The sequence below is a fragment of the Rhinatrema bivittatum genome, chromosome 1, assembly GCF_901001135.1.
Source record: "Rhinatrema bivittatum chromosome 1, aRhiBiv1.1, whole genome shotgun sequence".
In the NCBI taxonomy this organism is placed as follows: Eukaryota; Metazoa; Chordata; class Amphibia; order Gymnophiona; family Rhinatrematidae; genus Rhinatrema; species Rhinatrema bivittatum.
Window position 1 is genome coordinate 9,239,219 of NC_042615.1, and position 16,368 is coordinate 9,255,586.

A 16,368-nucleotide genomic window follows, 5' to 3' on the forward strand; every position below is an offset into this window, starting at 1 on the left:
CTAATAATCCCCAGCATTCTGTTTGTGTATGATATATGAACACAAGATGAGGATGCACCATGGAGTGATACAGAGACGTTATGATATTCTCTGTTTTATTCTCCATTCCTTTCCTAATAATCCCCAGCATTCTGTTTGTGTATGATATATGAACACAAGATGAGGTCACACCATGGAGTGATACAGAGGCATTATGATATTCTCTGTTTTATTCTCCATTCCTTTCCTAATAATCCCCAGCATTCTGTTTGTGTATGATATATGAACACAAGATGAGGATGCACCATGGAGTGATACAGAGACATTATGATATTCTCTGTTTTATTCTCCATTCCTTTCCTAATAATCCCCAGCATTCTGTTTGTGTATGATATATGAACACAAGATGAGGATGCACCATGGAGTGATACAGAGACATTATGATATTCTCTGTTTTATTCTCCATTCCTTTCCTAATAAACCCCAGCATTCTGTTTGTGTATGATATATGAACACAAGATGAGGATGCACCATGGAGTGATACAGAGACATTATGATATTCTCTGTTTTATTCTCCATTCCTTTCCTAATAATCCCCAGCATTCTGTTTGTGTATGATATATAAACACAAGATGAGGATGCACCATGGAGTGATACAGAGACGTTATGATATTCTCTGTTTTATTCTCCATTCCTTTCCTAATAATCCCCAGCATTCTGTTTGTGTATGATATATGAACACAAGATGAGGATGCACCATGGAGTGATACAGAGACGTTATGATATTCTCTGTTTTATTCTCCATTCCTTTCCTAATAATCCCCAGCATTCTGTTTGTGTATGATATATGAACACAAGATGAGGTCACACCATGGAGTGATACAGAGGCATTATGATATTCTCTGTTTTATTCTCCATTCCTTTCCTAATAATCCCCAGCATTCTGTTTGTGTATGATATATGAACACAAGATGAGGATGCACCATGGAGTGATACAGAGACATTATGATATTCTCTGTTTTATTCTCCATTCCTTTCCTAATAATCCCAGCATTCTGTTTGTGTATGATATATGAACACAAGATGAGGATGCACCATGGAGTGATACAGAGACATTATGATATTCTCTGTTTTATTCTCCATTCCTTTCCTAATAAACCCCAGCATTCTGTTTGTGTATGATATATGAACACAAGATGAGGATGCACCATGGAGTGATACAGAGACATTATGATATTCTCTGTTTTATTCTCCATTCCTTTCCTAATAATCCCCAGCATTCTGTTTGTGTATGATATATGAACACAAGATGAGGTCGCACCATGGAGTGATACAGAGACATTATGATATTCTATGTTTTATTCTTCATTCCTTTCCTAATAATCCCCAACATTCTGTTTGTGTATGATATATGAACACAAGATGAGGTCGCACCATGGAGTGATACAGAGGCATTATGATATTCTCTGTTTTATTCTCCATTCCTTTCCTAATAATCCCCAGCATTCTGTTTGTGTATGATATATGAACACAAGATGAGGATGAACCATGGAGTGATACAGAGACATTATGATATTCTCTGTTTTATTCTCCAATCCTTTCCTAATAATCCCTAGCACTCTATTTGCTTTCTTGGCTGCTGCTGCAGTTGCACACTGAGCAGAAGATTTCAATGTGTTTTCAATGATGACACCTAGATCCTTTGTCTGAGTGGTGTCTCCTAATGTGGAACCTTGCATTGTGTAGCTATAATATGGGATACTGTTCAGTAAGTGCATCACTTTGCATTTGTCCACATTAAATTGAATTTGCCATTTGCATGCCCAGTCTCCCAGTTTTGCAAAATCCTCTTGCAATTTCTTACAATCTTTTTGTGATTTAGCAACTTTGAATAACTTTGTATCATCAGCAAATCTGATCACTTCATTCATCATGCCCATATCTAGGTTATTTATGAATATGTTAAAAAGCATCCGTCACTGGGGCATTCCACTTCCACTATTCACCTTTCTTCATTGAGAAAATTGACCTTTAGCCCTACTTTCTGTTTTCTTTTACCAGTTCTCAATCCACAAGAGAACATTGCCTGCTAACCCATGACTTTTAATTTCCTCAAGAATCTCTCATGAGGGACTTTGTCAAATGCTTTCTGAAAATCCAGATACACTTTATCACCTGGCTCACCTTTAGCCACAGGTTTATTTATGCAGCAAATTGGTGGGGCAAACTTCCCTTGGTTAAATCCATGTTGTCTTTGCTTATCTACAGTGTATTGTATGTTCAGGAATTTTGTTTTGAGAACACTTTCACACCATTTTCCCCAGCACTGATGTCATGCTCACCCGTCTGCAGTTCCCTGGATCACTCTTGAACCTTTTTTAACATTGGCCAACCTCCTGTTTTCAGGTACTGTAGCTGGTTTTAATGATAGTGTTGGGATTCGTGGACCCTTGGGCCGGTCGGGACGAATGGAGGGATGCTGTGGAGGACCCTAGCAAACGATCCCAACTGGGAGGCGGTTCGACAGACCTGGATATGCTTGGACGCCGGGACAAGATGGAGTCCTATGCGACCAAGGACTTGATGATGGCAAGAAGGCTGGACGGCGTTGGGCCCTGTAGGTGGAAGACACTTCACCCTGGAGACCGGTGCTCCCCCGAGAGGAGCTCGTAGGAGCCCGGCCGCTGGGACTTTTGGATATTCGCCCTGGAAGCCGGAGCCCCCCCAGGAGGAGCCTGTAGGGACCCAGCCGCTGGGACTTAGGAGGATCTTCGGGGCCAGTGGATGCAGGAACCACGGGGCGGTGAAAATCCAAGGCAGAGTCCAGGAAGCGAACCAGTCGAAGAACCAAGTCGGAGTCGAGGACAGAGCCGGGTCAAGCCAGAGGTCAGATGTCGTACCAGAACCAAGTGGACAATCCAGAAGCGAAGTCGGGGACGAAAGCAGGGTCAAGCCAGAGGTCAGATGTCGTACCAGAACCAAGGAGAAGACGAAGAGTAGTCAGCAGGCAAATCGGATCGGAGCGAGGATTTGAAGAAGCAAGGACGCAGCAACTAAAGACAGGATACCTGGAACCTCGTTGCAAGGCAGGGAAATGCCGTGAGTGCAGGGCTTAAATAGGCCTGCAGCGTCTGACGTCACCAGCCGGGTGGCTGGATCTCCCGCGCTGGCCCCTTTAAATGTAGAGCTCTAGCGCGCGCGCGGCTAGGGGGCAGGGCCAGCCGCGGGAGGACGCCGGCTGCTACGTCGGCGTGGGAGCGCCGCGCCCGAGGCCTGCACGGCCCGAACGGGGCTGAAGGAGGGCCGGAGCCGGGTCGGAGGTAGGCGGCAGTCCCGGGACCGACCCGGGATCGCAACAGATAGTTTACAGATTACAAACAGTAGTCTGCAGTTTCATTTTCAGTTCTTTAGCACTCTGGGATGTGTATACTATCTAGTTCAAGGGATCTGCTACTCTTTAGTTTGTCAATTTGCCCTAGTGCGTCATCATCCAGCATCACCAAGATTTGTTTTATTTCCTCTGACTAATCATCACTGTAAGCATGGGTATCTTCCTTTCATTTTCCTCACTGCCCCCGCTGAAGAACATGGTATATAAATAAATAAATAAATAAGTAATGACTGAAGCAAAGAATTCATTCAATCTCTCAGCTATGGCTTTATCCTCCCTTAGCATCCCTTTCACTCATTGATCACCTAAGAGCCTGATTGACTCCCTCACAGCCGTTTTGCTTCAAATATACCTGAAAAAGTCCTTATGAGTTTTTGCTTCCGCAGCAAGCATCATTTCAAATTCTCTCTTTGCCTTTCTTATCGATGCTTTGCATCTGCCTTGCCAGTGCCTATGCTGTCTCCTGTTTTATTCATTCAGATCCCTTTTCCATTTCTTGAAAGATGTTCTTTTGGCTAGAACAGTCTCTCTCACCTCAATTTCTAACCATGCTGTCAGTCATTTGCCTTCCTTCCATATCTTTTAATGCGTGGAATACATCTGGTCTGGGCTTCCAAGATGCTATTTTTAAACAATGTTGAATGCTTTGAGTTGTGACAGTGGTCAAAAAGGCAAATAGAATATTAGGAATTATTTGGAAAGGAATAGAGAACACAACCGAGAATATCATAATGCCCTTGTTTAGATCCATGGTGTGACTGCACCTTAAGTATTGGTTCTGGTCACTCCATCTCAAAAAATACATAACAGAACTAAAAATAGCTTCAGAGAATGGCAGCACGGATGATAAAAGGGGATAGAAAAGCTCCCTAAACAGATCAGGGCTCTTTAGTTTGAAGAAAAGTCAACTGAGATGGGACATGATTGAGATTTGTAAAATCATGAGTGGGGTAGAACAGGTAAATAGGGAATGGTTATTTACCCTTTCAAACAACACTAGGAATTGGGGACATTCCATGAAATTAGCAACCAGCACATTTAAAACAAATTGTAAGCATTTTTTCACTCAGTGCACAATAAAGGTATGAAATCAGTTGGCAGAGGATGTGGTCAAGGCATAGCAGGGTTCAAATGAGAAGTGGACAAGTTCCTGAAGAAAATGTCCATAAACAGTTATTAGCCAGGTGGCTTGGAATAGTCAGCACTTATCCCTGAGAGTGAGATACAAGAACCTGCTGGGTAGTGGTGACCCAGACTGGCCAATGGAGACAGTTATTAGCCAGGTGGCTTGGAATAGTCAGCACTTATCCCTGAGAGTGAGGTACAAGAACCTGCTGGGTAGTGGTGACCCAGACTGGCCAATGGAGACAGTTATTAGCCAGGTGGACTTGGAATAGTCAGCACTTATCCTTGAGAGTGAGATACAAGAACCTGCTGGGTAGTGGTGACCCAGACTGGCCAATGGAGACAGTTATTAGCCAGGTGGCTTGGAATAGTCAGCACTTATCCCTGAGAGTGAGATACAAGAACCTGCTGGGTAGTGGTGACCCAGACTGGCCAATGGAGACAGTTATTAGCCAGGTGGACTTGGAATAGTCAGCACTTATCCTTGAGAGTGAGATACAAGAACCTGCTGGGTAGTGGTGACCCAGACTGGCCAATGGAGACAGTTATTAGCCAGGTGGACTTGGAATAGTCAGCACTTATCCTTGAGAGTGAGATGCAAGAATCTGCTGGGTAGTGGTGACCCAGACTGGCCAATGGAGACAGTTATTAGCCAGATGGACTTGGAATAGTCAGCACTTATCCTTGAGAGTGAGATACAAGAACCTGCTGGGTAGTGGTGACCCAGACTGGCCAATGTTGGAGACAGGATGTTGGGCCCAATGGATTTTGGTTTGACTTAGCCCTGCAACTCTTATGTTTTTATGTTCTTACTGCGAGTGAGAAAAGAAACTGTTTCCTTCATGGGAGGGGGAAAACAACTGTTCCTATGTAGAAGAAAGGAGAGTAGTAACTATCCCTACATGAGAGAGGAGGATGTAATGATGACTGCCTTGCCTTCTACGAGCGAAGAGGTGGCTGCCTCCCTTCCATGAGAGGGAAAAGAATGGCTGTCCCCACATAGCAGGGGAATTAGCAACGTGCTAGGCAGCCTTACCCATTTTACAACATTTAGGAATCTTCCCCCCACCCACCACAGAAAATTCAAAAACCCAGAAACAAAGGATTTACAGTTGGCTAAGATAGGATAAGACCTGTTACCCAAAGACACCTACTCTTTACAATAGTGCAGCTCAGATGCCCTTCACCACTTGCACAGAGCATCCAGAAACCCACGAATAAATGGATTACAGTGGGGGCTGGGAGGATGCAGAGAAGGTACAGAGAAGGGCAACCAAAATGATAAGGGGAATGGAACAGCTCCCATATGAGGAAAGACTAAAGAGATTAGGACTTTTCAGCTTGGAGAAGAGACGGCTGAGGGGGATATGATAGAGATTTTTATTTATTTATTTATTATTTTGTTATACCGACTTTCATGATAATAATCACATCAACCCGGTTTACAATTAACAATGTGGGTAAGGCAGAGAATAACAAGTAACACTATACAAAGTTTAAACATCGAAAACAATAGTATGTATGTGGGAAAGTTACAATAAAACAGGGAGAGATGTTTAAAATCATGAGAGGTCTAGAACGGGTAGATGTGAATCGGTTATTTACTCTTTTGGATAATAGAAAGACTAGAGGGCACTCCATGAAGTTAGCATGTGGCACATTTACAACTAATCGGAGAAAGTTCTTTTTTACTCAACGCACAATTAAACTCTGGAATTTGTTGCCAGAGGATGTGGTTAGTGCAGTTAGTATAGCTGTGTTTAAAAAAGGATTGGATAATTAATGCTTAATTAATAGCATTACCTGCTATTAATTAAGTTGACTTAGGGAATAGCCACTGCTATTAATTGCATCAGTAGCATGGGATCTTCTTAGTTTTTGGGTACTTGCCAGTTTCTTATGGCCTGGATTGGCCACTGTTGGAAACAGGATGCTGGGCTTGATGGACCCTTGGTCTGACCCAGCATGGCATGTTCTTATGTTCTTAAACCCACTCTGTCAAGTGACAAATAAGAACATAAGAAGATGCCATGCTGGGTCAGACCAAGGGTCCATCAAGCCCAGCATCCTGTTTCCAACAGTGGCCAATCCAGACCACTGTTGCCCTGGATTGGCCACTATTGGAGACACTGCTGAAGGATAGGATAGTGAACTATCTACAATCAGGTGGATTACTAGATCCAAGGCAGCATGGATTCACTAGGGAAAGGTCCTGTCAGACAAATATGGTTAATGTTTTTGATTGAGTGATAGAGAATTGGATCAAGGAAGAGCACTCAATGTGATCTAATTGGATTTCAGCAAAAGTTTTGATATGGTCCCGCATAGAAGGCTTGTGAAGAAAATTAGAAGCTTGGGAGTGAACGCCAAGGAGGTGGCATAGATTACAAACTGGTTGACCGATAGGAGGCAGTGTGTAATGGTAAATGGTACCTACTCTGAAGAAAGAGCCGTGTTCAATGGAGCTCCACAGGGATCATTGTTAGACTGGTTCTGTTCAATATCTGTGGGAGCAACATCGCGGAAGGGATAGAAAGTAAAGTTTGTCTATTTGTGGATGATACTAAGATCTGCAACAGAGTGGATACACTGGAAGGAGTAGAGATAATGAAAAGAAATTTAAGAAAGCTTGAAGAGTGGTCAAAGATTTGGCTGCTGGGATTCAATGCCAAGAAGTGCAGAGTCATGCATATGAGATGTGATAATCCAAAAGATCTGTATGTGATGGAAAGTAAAAGACTGATGTACACAGACCAAGAGAGGGATCTTGGGGTAATAGTGTCTGGGCATCTCAAGATGATGAAGCAATGTGACAAGGTGATAGCTAAAGCCAGAAGAATGCTGGGCTGCATAGAGAGAGGAATAACCAGGAAGAAAAAGGAAGTGGTGATCCCCTTGCACAGGTCCTTGGTGAGGCCTCACCTGGAGTACTGTGTTCAGTTCTGGAGCCCGTATCTCAAATGGATAGAGACAGAATGGAGGCGGTCCAGATAAGAAAGTGATGAAAATGGTGTGGGGTCTGTATCAGAAGGACTTATGAGGAGAGGCTGAAGGATCTGAATATGTACACCCTGGAAGAGAGGCGATGTGGCAGAGATATGATTCAGACTTTCAGATACCTAAAAGGTTTCAATGATGTATGGACTTCCAACCTTTTCCATTGGAAAGAAATCAGTAGAACTAGGGCTAATGAAATTAAACTCCAGGTGGGATGACTCAGAACCAATGTCAGAAATATTGCTCCCCCGCTTAGATAGCAGGGGGAAAAGAAGAATTGGATTCATACATCAACCAAGGGCCTCGACTTCCATGGGAGGGAAAAAGTACAGGACTGCTTCTACAGCCATGTCCTAAAGGAAACAAAGAAAGCATGATGGAGGTAACTTGCTGGTATGGTGGTTACTACCCTTAACCAAAAAACCTTGATACTTTTGCTACAACTCCAAAATTGCTGTTTGCTTCAACAGCAGGGGAAAAGGGGAACTGGATTCCGACAGCAACCAATGAGGGCCCCAACTTTTACGATATGGAGAATTGATAAGCATGGGGGTAACCTGCCCAGAAGACATGGGATTACTATCCTTAACCAATAAGCCTTGATGCTTTGATGCAACTGCAACATTGCTCTTGGCTTTGAAAGAGGGAAATGGGGGTGGGTGGAAGGAAAGGAATTTGGATTCAGAGGCAACCAACATGAACAATGACTTTTTTTTCAGTCTGGGGTACTGATGCGCAGACTTTAGGGAAAATCACAGGACTGCTTCTATGGCCAAGTCCATAAGCAAAGAATGTCAAGCAGCATTGACTGATACATGGTAGGAAGCTTGCTGGGCAGACTGTATGGACTATTGGTCCTTTTCTGCCATCATTTTTATGTTTCTATGTAAGAGACGACAATTCTGAAAGAAAAGTTTTAATTTAAAACTTTTCTTTCAGAATTCTCCCCCGGCCTGTGACTCCTCCGTGGTACACGTGAAATCGAAATGGACTCCACCGGGAGTGGGGGATGTCTCGCTGGGTGCATTTGAGCGCCTTGTATGTGAGGATGTATCACGTATCTGTTCAAATTACCATCACATTAGATATAACTTGACGAAGGAGGAGGCTAATGCTTTGAATACTTTATCCCATGATCCCTCGATAATCATAAAACCAGCGGACAAGGGGGGAGGGACGGTTATACTTAATAAAACAGACTATGTGGCAGAAGTGCTTAGACAACTGGGAGACACTTCATTTTATGTTCCTCTTTCCTCAGATCCCACTGATATACTACGTAAACATATTCAATCAGTGGTACAATCTGCTGTGGAGGCGCATATTATCACTATGAAGGAGTCTAAGTTTTTGGTTCCCTCACATCCAGTGATGCCTTTATTCTACATTCTCCCAAAAATACACAAGTCCCTGGAAAATCCGCCGGGACGCCCTATTGTGTCTGGGATTGGCTCTTTATTAGAGCCTCTATCACAGTTTGTTGATGTGTTCCTGAAACCCATGGTACCCAAGATCACTTCTTATGTACGGGATTCATCCCACTTTATGACTATTCTATCATCTTTGCAGGTTCCTCAATCTATGATTTTTTTGATCACACTTGATGTAGTATCTTTGTATTCAAACATTCCCCAAAGGGAGGCCCTCATAGTGATTGAGAAATATTTGAACACACGTCCTGCTCCACAGAGAATTACCACCGCTTTTTTAGTTCAACTTGCCGAATTAGCACTGACGAGAAACTTTTTCCAGTTCCAGGATACAGTTTATCAGCAGATAAAGGGGACTGCAATGGGGGCGACAATGGCCCCCAGTTTGGCGTGCCTATACATGGCCGAATATGAGACTTTAAACATTTATTCTTCAATGTGGTCCCAGTTCATCCATGTATGGCTGCGCTATATTGATGACGTCTTTATTGTTTGGACAGGTACAGACGTCCAGTTTTATTTATTTTTGGACTGGATCAACACAGTTAATGCTAATATACAGTTCAATCACTGCATTCATCCCTCTCGAATATCTTTCTTAGATATTGATGTATCCTGGGTGGTGGACCATTTTGAAACCACGTTGTTCCGTAAACACACTGACCGCAACACTCTATTGGCTTATAATAGCTGTCATCCGCGGGCATTGAGGGATAATATTCCCACGGGTCAATTTTTGAGACTCCGGCAGATATGTTCCACACGTCAGGAATTCCTTTTTCAGTCTAATGGGTTGGTTGACCGTTTCACAGAAAGAGGTTACCCCATGCGAGTCATTAAAAGGGCTTTCAAGCGTGCCCTATATACACAAAGAGAGTGGCTATTTACATCTCCGACGTCATCAGATGAGGTTACCCACAATTGTATTCTCCCTTTCTCTATTGTTGGCAGGGCAATAGCCAAGATGATTAAACGACATTGGTCAGCACTGTCTTTAAACACAATAATGCAGGGTCCCCCGCGTTTTACTTTTAAACGTGCAACCAATCTCAGAGACCGTTTAGTGCACACAGCACCAGTGTCTCAATTCCCTGTTGATACATACGGACAACACACTCCGTGCGGTCACTGCACTATGTGCAGGCATACACAATTGGCCACCACATTTACACACCCTGTGACAGGACGTGTATTCAAACTATATTCCCAATCAGACTGTTGTACAAAAGGAGTGATCTACGTGATAAGATGCCCCTGTCCATTGCTATACGTTGGAAAAACATCCCGAATGATAAAGACACGGGTCATTGAACATTGTTCGAATATAAGATCCTCTAGAATCGATGAACCCCTGGTGTCCCACTGGCTCCAAGCTGAACACTCCATTGACTCGCTCTCGTACTCCGTATTAGAGGTGGTCTCGCCCCCCTCACGGGGAGGAGACTTCTCCGGTGCACTGGGTCGGAAGGAGCAGCGATGGATTCACACTTTAAATACAGTAGCCCCTTCTGGCCTCAATAAAGATATTGAATGGCACCTATTCTATTAATTTCCTTCGGCAGTCTTTATTGACAGGTGCCTGCTGATTGTTGAATCTCGCGAGACTCAGTCTTCGCGCCTTTTCTTTAAATGGCTGTCAGATCAGAGGGGGAGTGCGCTCCTGAGAAGAATGGAATGGGTATGTGTACTTTAAAGATATGACTCGGTTGGCAGTGTGTGTTCCGTTTCTTATACTATGCTATATTACATTTTTAGATATGAATGATTCCTTTGGGTCCCTCCCGATGCAGCTTCCGCGAAACACGGGACCGTGTCGGGGGACATAGAAAACTTCATGTTTACCACTATTGATATGGAGTCGCCGAATTAAATAATCTATGAACTTTATTCATGATCAATAAATTGTCATATTAAGTGAACGGAACTTTGATCTATTTACTTGCACTTTTGACTTTGTGGATTACCTATGTGCAAGGTGCTTCTGTACTTTTAGATTTCAATTACCCCAATATTGACTGGGTAAATGAAACATCAGGACTTGCTAGAGACATAAAGTTCCTGGATGTAATAAATGCTTCATGGAGCAATTGGTTCAGGAACCAACAAGAGAGGGAGCTATTTTAGATTTAATTCTTAGTGGAACGCAAGATTTGATGAGAGAGATAATGGTGGTGGGGCCACTTGGCAAAAGTGATCATAACATGATCAAATTTAAACTAATAACTGGAAGGGGGACAATAAGTAAATCTGCAGCTCTAACACTAAATTTAAAAAAAGGAAACTTTGATAAAATGAGGAAAATAGTTAGAAAAAAACTGAAAGGTGCAGCTGCAAAGGTTAAAAGTGTTCAACAGGCTTGGACATTGTTTAAAAATACAATCCTAGAGGCGCAGTCCATATGTATTCCACGCATTAAGAAAGGTGGAAGGAAGGCAAAACGATTACTGGCATGGTTAAAAGGTGAGGTGAAAGAGGCTATTTTAGCCAAAAAACATCCTTCAAAAATTGGAAGAAGGATTCATCTGAAGAAAATAAGATAAAAATAAGCATTGTCAAGTTAAGTGTAAAACATTGATAAGACAGGCGAAGAGAGAATTTGAAATGAAGTTGGCCATAGAGGCAAAAACTCATAATAAAAACTTTTTAAAATATATCCAAAGCAAGAAACCTGTGAAGGAGTCGGTTGGACCATTAGATGACAGAGGGGTTAAAGGGGCTCTTAGGGAAGAGACTAAATGAATTCTTTGCCTCCGTGTTTACTAATGAGGATGTTGGGGAGATACCAGTTCCGGAGATGGTTTTCAGGGGTGATGAGTCAGACGAACTGAATGAAATCACTGTGAACCTGGAAGATGTTATAGGCCAGATTGACAAACAAGAGTAGCAAATCACCTGGACCGGATGGTATGCATCCTAGGGTACTGAAGGAACTCAAAAATGAAATAACTGATCTATTAGTTAAAATTTGTAACCTATCATTAAAATCATCCATTGTACCTGAAGACTGGAGGGTGGCCAATGTAACCCCAATATTTAAAAAAGGCTCCAGGGGGGATCCTGGTAACTATAGACCAGTGAGCCTGACTTCAGTGCCGGGAAACATAGTGGAAACCATTCTCAAGATCAAAATTGTAGAGCATATAGAAAGACATGATTTCATGGAACACAGTCAACATGGATATACCCAAGGGAAGTCTTGCCTAACAAATCTACTTCATTTTTTTGAAGGGGTTAATAAACATGTGGATAAAGGTGAACCAGTAGATGTAGTGTATTTGGATTTTCAGAAGGCGTTTGACAAAGTCCCTCATGAGAGGCTTCTGCGAAAACTAAAAAGTCATGGGATAGGAGGCGATGTCCTTTCGTGGATTACAAACTGGTTAAAAGACAGGAAACAGAGAGTAGGATTAAATGGTCAATTTTCTCAGTGGAAAAGGGTAAACAGTGGAGTGCCTCAGGGATCTGTACTTGAACCGGTGCTTTTCAATATATATATAAATGATCTGGAAAGGAATATGACGAGTGAGGTTATCAAATTTGCAGATAATACAAAATTATTCAGAGTAATTAAATCACAAGCAGACTGTGATACATTACAGGAGGACCTTGCAAGACTCGAAGATTGAGCATCCAAATTGCAGATGAAATTTAATGTGGATAAGTGCAAGGTCTTGCATATAGGGAAAAATAACCCTTGCTGTAGTTACACGATGTTAGGTTCCATATTAGGAGCTACCACCCAGGAAAAAGATCTAGGCATCATAGTGGATAATACTTTAAAATCATCGGCTCAGTGTGCTGCAGCAGTCAAAAAAGCAAATAGAATGTTAGGAATTATTAGGAAGGGAATGGTTAATAGAACGGAAAATGTCATAATGCCTCTATATCGCTCCATGGTGAGACCGTACCTTGAATACTGTGTACAATTCTGGTCGCCGCATCTTAAAAAAGATATAGTTGCGATGGAGAAGGTACAGAGAATTGCAACCAAAATTATAAAGGGGATAGAACAGCTCCCCTATGAGGAAAGGCTGAAGAGGTTAGGGCTGTTCAGCTTGGAGAAGAGACGGCTGAGGGGGGATATGATAGAGGTCTTTAAGATCATGAGAGGTCTTTAACGAGTAGATGTGACTCAGTTATTTTCACTTTCGAATAATAGAAGGACTAGGGGGCATTCCATGAAGTTAGCAAGTAGCACATTTAAGACTAATTGGGAAAATTATTTTTCACTCAACGCACAATAAAGCTCTGGAATTTGTTGCCAGAGGATGTGGTTAGTGCAGTTACTGTAGCTGGGTTCAAAAAAGGTTTGGATAAGTTCTTGGAGGAGAAGTCCATTAATGGCTATTAATCAAGTTTACTTAGGGGCGGATTTTCAGAGCCCTGCTCGCGTAAATCCGCCCAAAACCGGGCGGATTTACGCGAGCAGGGCCCTGCGCGCCGGGAAGCCTATTTTACATAGGCCTCCCGGCGCGCGCAGAGCCCCGGGACTCGCGTACGTCCCGGGGTTCTCGGAGGGGGGCGTGTCGGGGGGCGGGGCCGGAGCGTGCGGCGTTGCGGGGGCGTGTCGGCCGCGTTTTGGGGGGCGGGTATGGGGCGTGGCTACGGCCCGGGGGCGTGGCCGCGCCCTCCGTACCCGCCCCCAGGTCGCGGCCCGGCGCGCAGCAGGCCCGCTGGCGCGCGGGGATTTACGTCTCCCTCCGGGAGGCGTAAATCCCCCGACAAAGGTAAGGGGGGGGTGTAGACAGGGCCGGGTGGGTGGGTTAGGTAGGGGAAGGGAGGGTAAGGTGAGGGGAGGGCAAAGGAAAGTTCCCTCCGAGGCCGCTCCGATTTCGGAGCGGCCTTGGAGGGAACGGGGGGAGGCAGCGCGGCTCGGCGCGCGCAGGCTATACAAAATCGATAGCCTTGCGCGCGCCGATCCAGGATTTTAGTGGATACGCGCGGCTCCGCGCGTATCTACTAAAATCCAGCGTACTTTTGCTTGAGTCTGATGCGCAAGCAAAAGTAGGCTGATCGCGCTTCTTTTAAAATCTACCCCTTAGGGAATAGCCACTGCTATTAATTGCATCAGTAGCATGGGATCTTCTTAGTGTTTGGGTATTTGCCAGGTTCTTGTGGCCTGGTTTTGGCCTCTGTTGGAAACAGGATGCTGGGCTTGATGGCCCCTTGGTCTGACCCAGCATGGCAATTTCTTATGTTCTTAAATGTGGAGAGTTGCAGAGCTGGTAGAGTTTATCTGAATTTTGATGTTCTGATGCTGCAGCCTTTGAAACACTAACTTCCAAAACGGATTGGTAGGATCTCAGAGAGGGGAATGAAAAGGAAGGGACGCAATGTGATCATAATTAGTGGCCAATTGGAAGTGATAAGTGGGGTCTATATGCTGTTAATATTTTCATCCGTTATCTAGAAGAAGGAATAAGCGTCAGCATTATCAGTTTGAAGGATGACTCCAGGTTGTGTGATTTTGAAGTTCCTGTAGGGCTGGCTACTTTTTCAGAGGAAGATCTCTGGTAAATGTGATAATAACAGGTGATTAGTTAATAAACTCTGAGGGAGTGTGCACAGTCGGGCAGCAGCTGCCAGAGCTGGGATCAGGCATGGAAATAGGGTCTCATCCTTCCACTGTATAAGGGTACAGGCTTCAGTTTTATGCATTCACCTCCAAATCTTAGACAAGGTACAAAATGAAGAGACGCAAAGCAATGAATGAACACGACTATTAAAGTACAACAGGAAATGAGGAGAAACACTCATGCTGCTTGCACGATGCCCACCCTAAGCTTCAGCACTAGGGCTGATGAGGGCAGCACTAGTGACGATTCTTGTATGGAAGATAACAAAGAATCTGCCCTGAATAGAAAAATATGGTAAAGTAGTGGAGCCTGAGTCAACCCTCAGCATCGCTATAGCAGGACAGCACTGGAATCACAACTCAGAGAATGACAAAGTCGTGATCACCTGAGATGAAAAGCTGCTGACAGAACTGACTCTTCTGCGGAGGAAATCCTCAGGGATCTGACAATCAGACACCAAGCAAAAGTGACAGAAAGATTCCCAAAGCACTGGGCTGATTAAAATCTTCCAGGTGGATCTGGTACATATTACATCTCATCAAGTGCAGAAGGAGAAAATCTTTCACACAAGGCAGGGATTAACAAGGTGATCAGCAGAAAATCTGGGAAACTGAGATTAGACTCTGGCTAGTTTAGGGGTGAGGTACTGTAGGTGCAAAACGAGCCCATTTGGCGTCATTACCCTGGGAGTCTCTCCCTCACATTGCAGTTACAGACAAATCCTCTAAAACTGTTATCAGCAGACGAGGATGGGAGGTTTTATTCTGTACAAATGATGCAGCCTGCAGAAGTGCTTATAACTGCAGCACTGCATCGATGCTAAATTATACTGGACAAGAGCAGTGTTTAGAGGACAAAGCTAGGGATGGGTGTGAGGCTGCAACTCGGCTGGAGTGGAAAGGGTCGCATGCTTGGGGTTGGGAAGATTGTGGGTTTTTTTTTTTTGCATAATTGTAGCCGGGAGGTTTCATTCCCAGTGGGCTCAGCTGGCAGGACAAGATCCCTTCCCTCCCTGACTACCATGCGACTGAACAGATTATTTCTCAATCTGTGTCAAACAATGACTCGTCCTCAGCTCCTGGTTGTTGTTACCCTGCAAGAAGCCATGGAGACGCCCAAGGACGTATCCCCTTCCCCTGAAGGATGTTAGGCAATCAGGAGCTCAGATTTCTTTCAAGCCGAGCCGAGCCGAGCAGTAAGAAAGAGAACAGTAAGTGTACCTGGGATTTGTGAGTTAGATTAATTATAGAAAATATGATTAAAGATAGCGTCAGAAGTACGCGCTCTCCTTCCCCACACAACTCACCCGTCCTGGGGGTTCATCAGAGCTGATTTACTTCGGTCAAACTCCTCCAGGTCAGAGTCATCATTCAGAAGGACGTATTTTTCCTGCTTGATTCCTTCCATGATCTTCATCCGAAGCTGGATTCGGTGTTACTTATGAATTCGGTGTTACCTATGAATTCAGTGTTACCTATCAAGCTCCTGGATGCCAGCAGCACACGCGGAGCTGCCACAGACAGAAGTCTCTTTCAGAGGCGGCTGCACAGAGCTCCCTTTGTGTGACCCATGCCTGCCCCTCCCATGCTCCCAGAGCAGGTTTCAGGGACTGCACACACCTGGCAGGGAGGGAAGTGCAGAGCAGCCCTCAGTACAGACTTGATCCGGTGCAATGGCAGCAGATCTTCACATCTGCATGCTGGGAAAGGGCGCATTGCCTGTATAACGCTTTCATACTTGTCCAGTCATGGAAAGATATCATGTCTAATTTAGGGATGTGAATCGTTTTAGGACGATTAAAATTATCGTCCGATAATTTTAATATCGTCTTAAACCGTTATGGAACACAATACAATACAGATTCTAACGA

The 16,368-nt window shown here is 44.0% G+C and overlaps 1 protein-coding gene across 1 annotated transcript in view; it reads right to left on the reverse strand.

Annotated features, from left to right (window-relative positions):
• LOC115079396 overlaps positions 1–16,062 on the reverse strand; it is a 126,234-nt gene extending 110,172 nt beyond the window's left edge. The window contains exon 1 of the mRNA XM_029583337.1: positions 15,805–16,062. Within this exon, the coding sequence (XP_029439197.1) occupies positions 15,805–15,914 (110 nt within the window). The 5' untranslated portion in view covers positions 15,915–16,062. The remainder of the gene's footprint in view (positions 1–15,804) is intronic.
• Between the last annotated feature and the right edge of the window lie 306 nt (positions 16,063–16,368).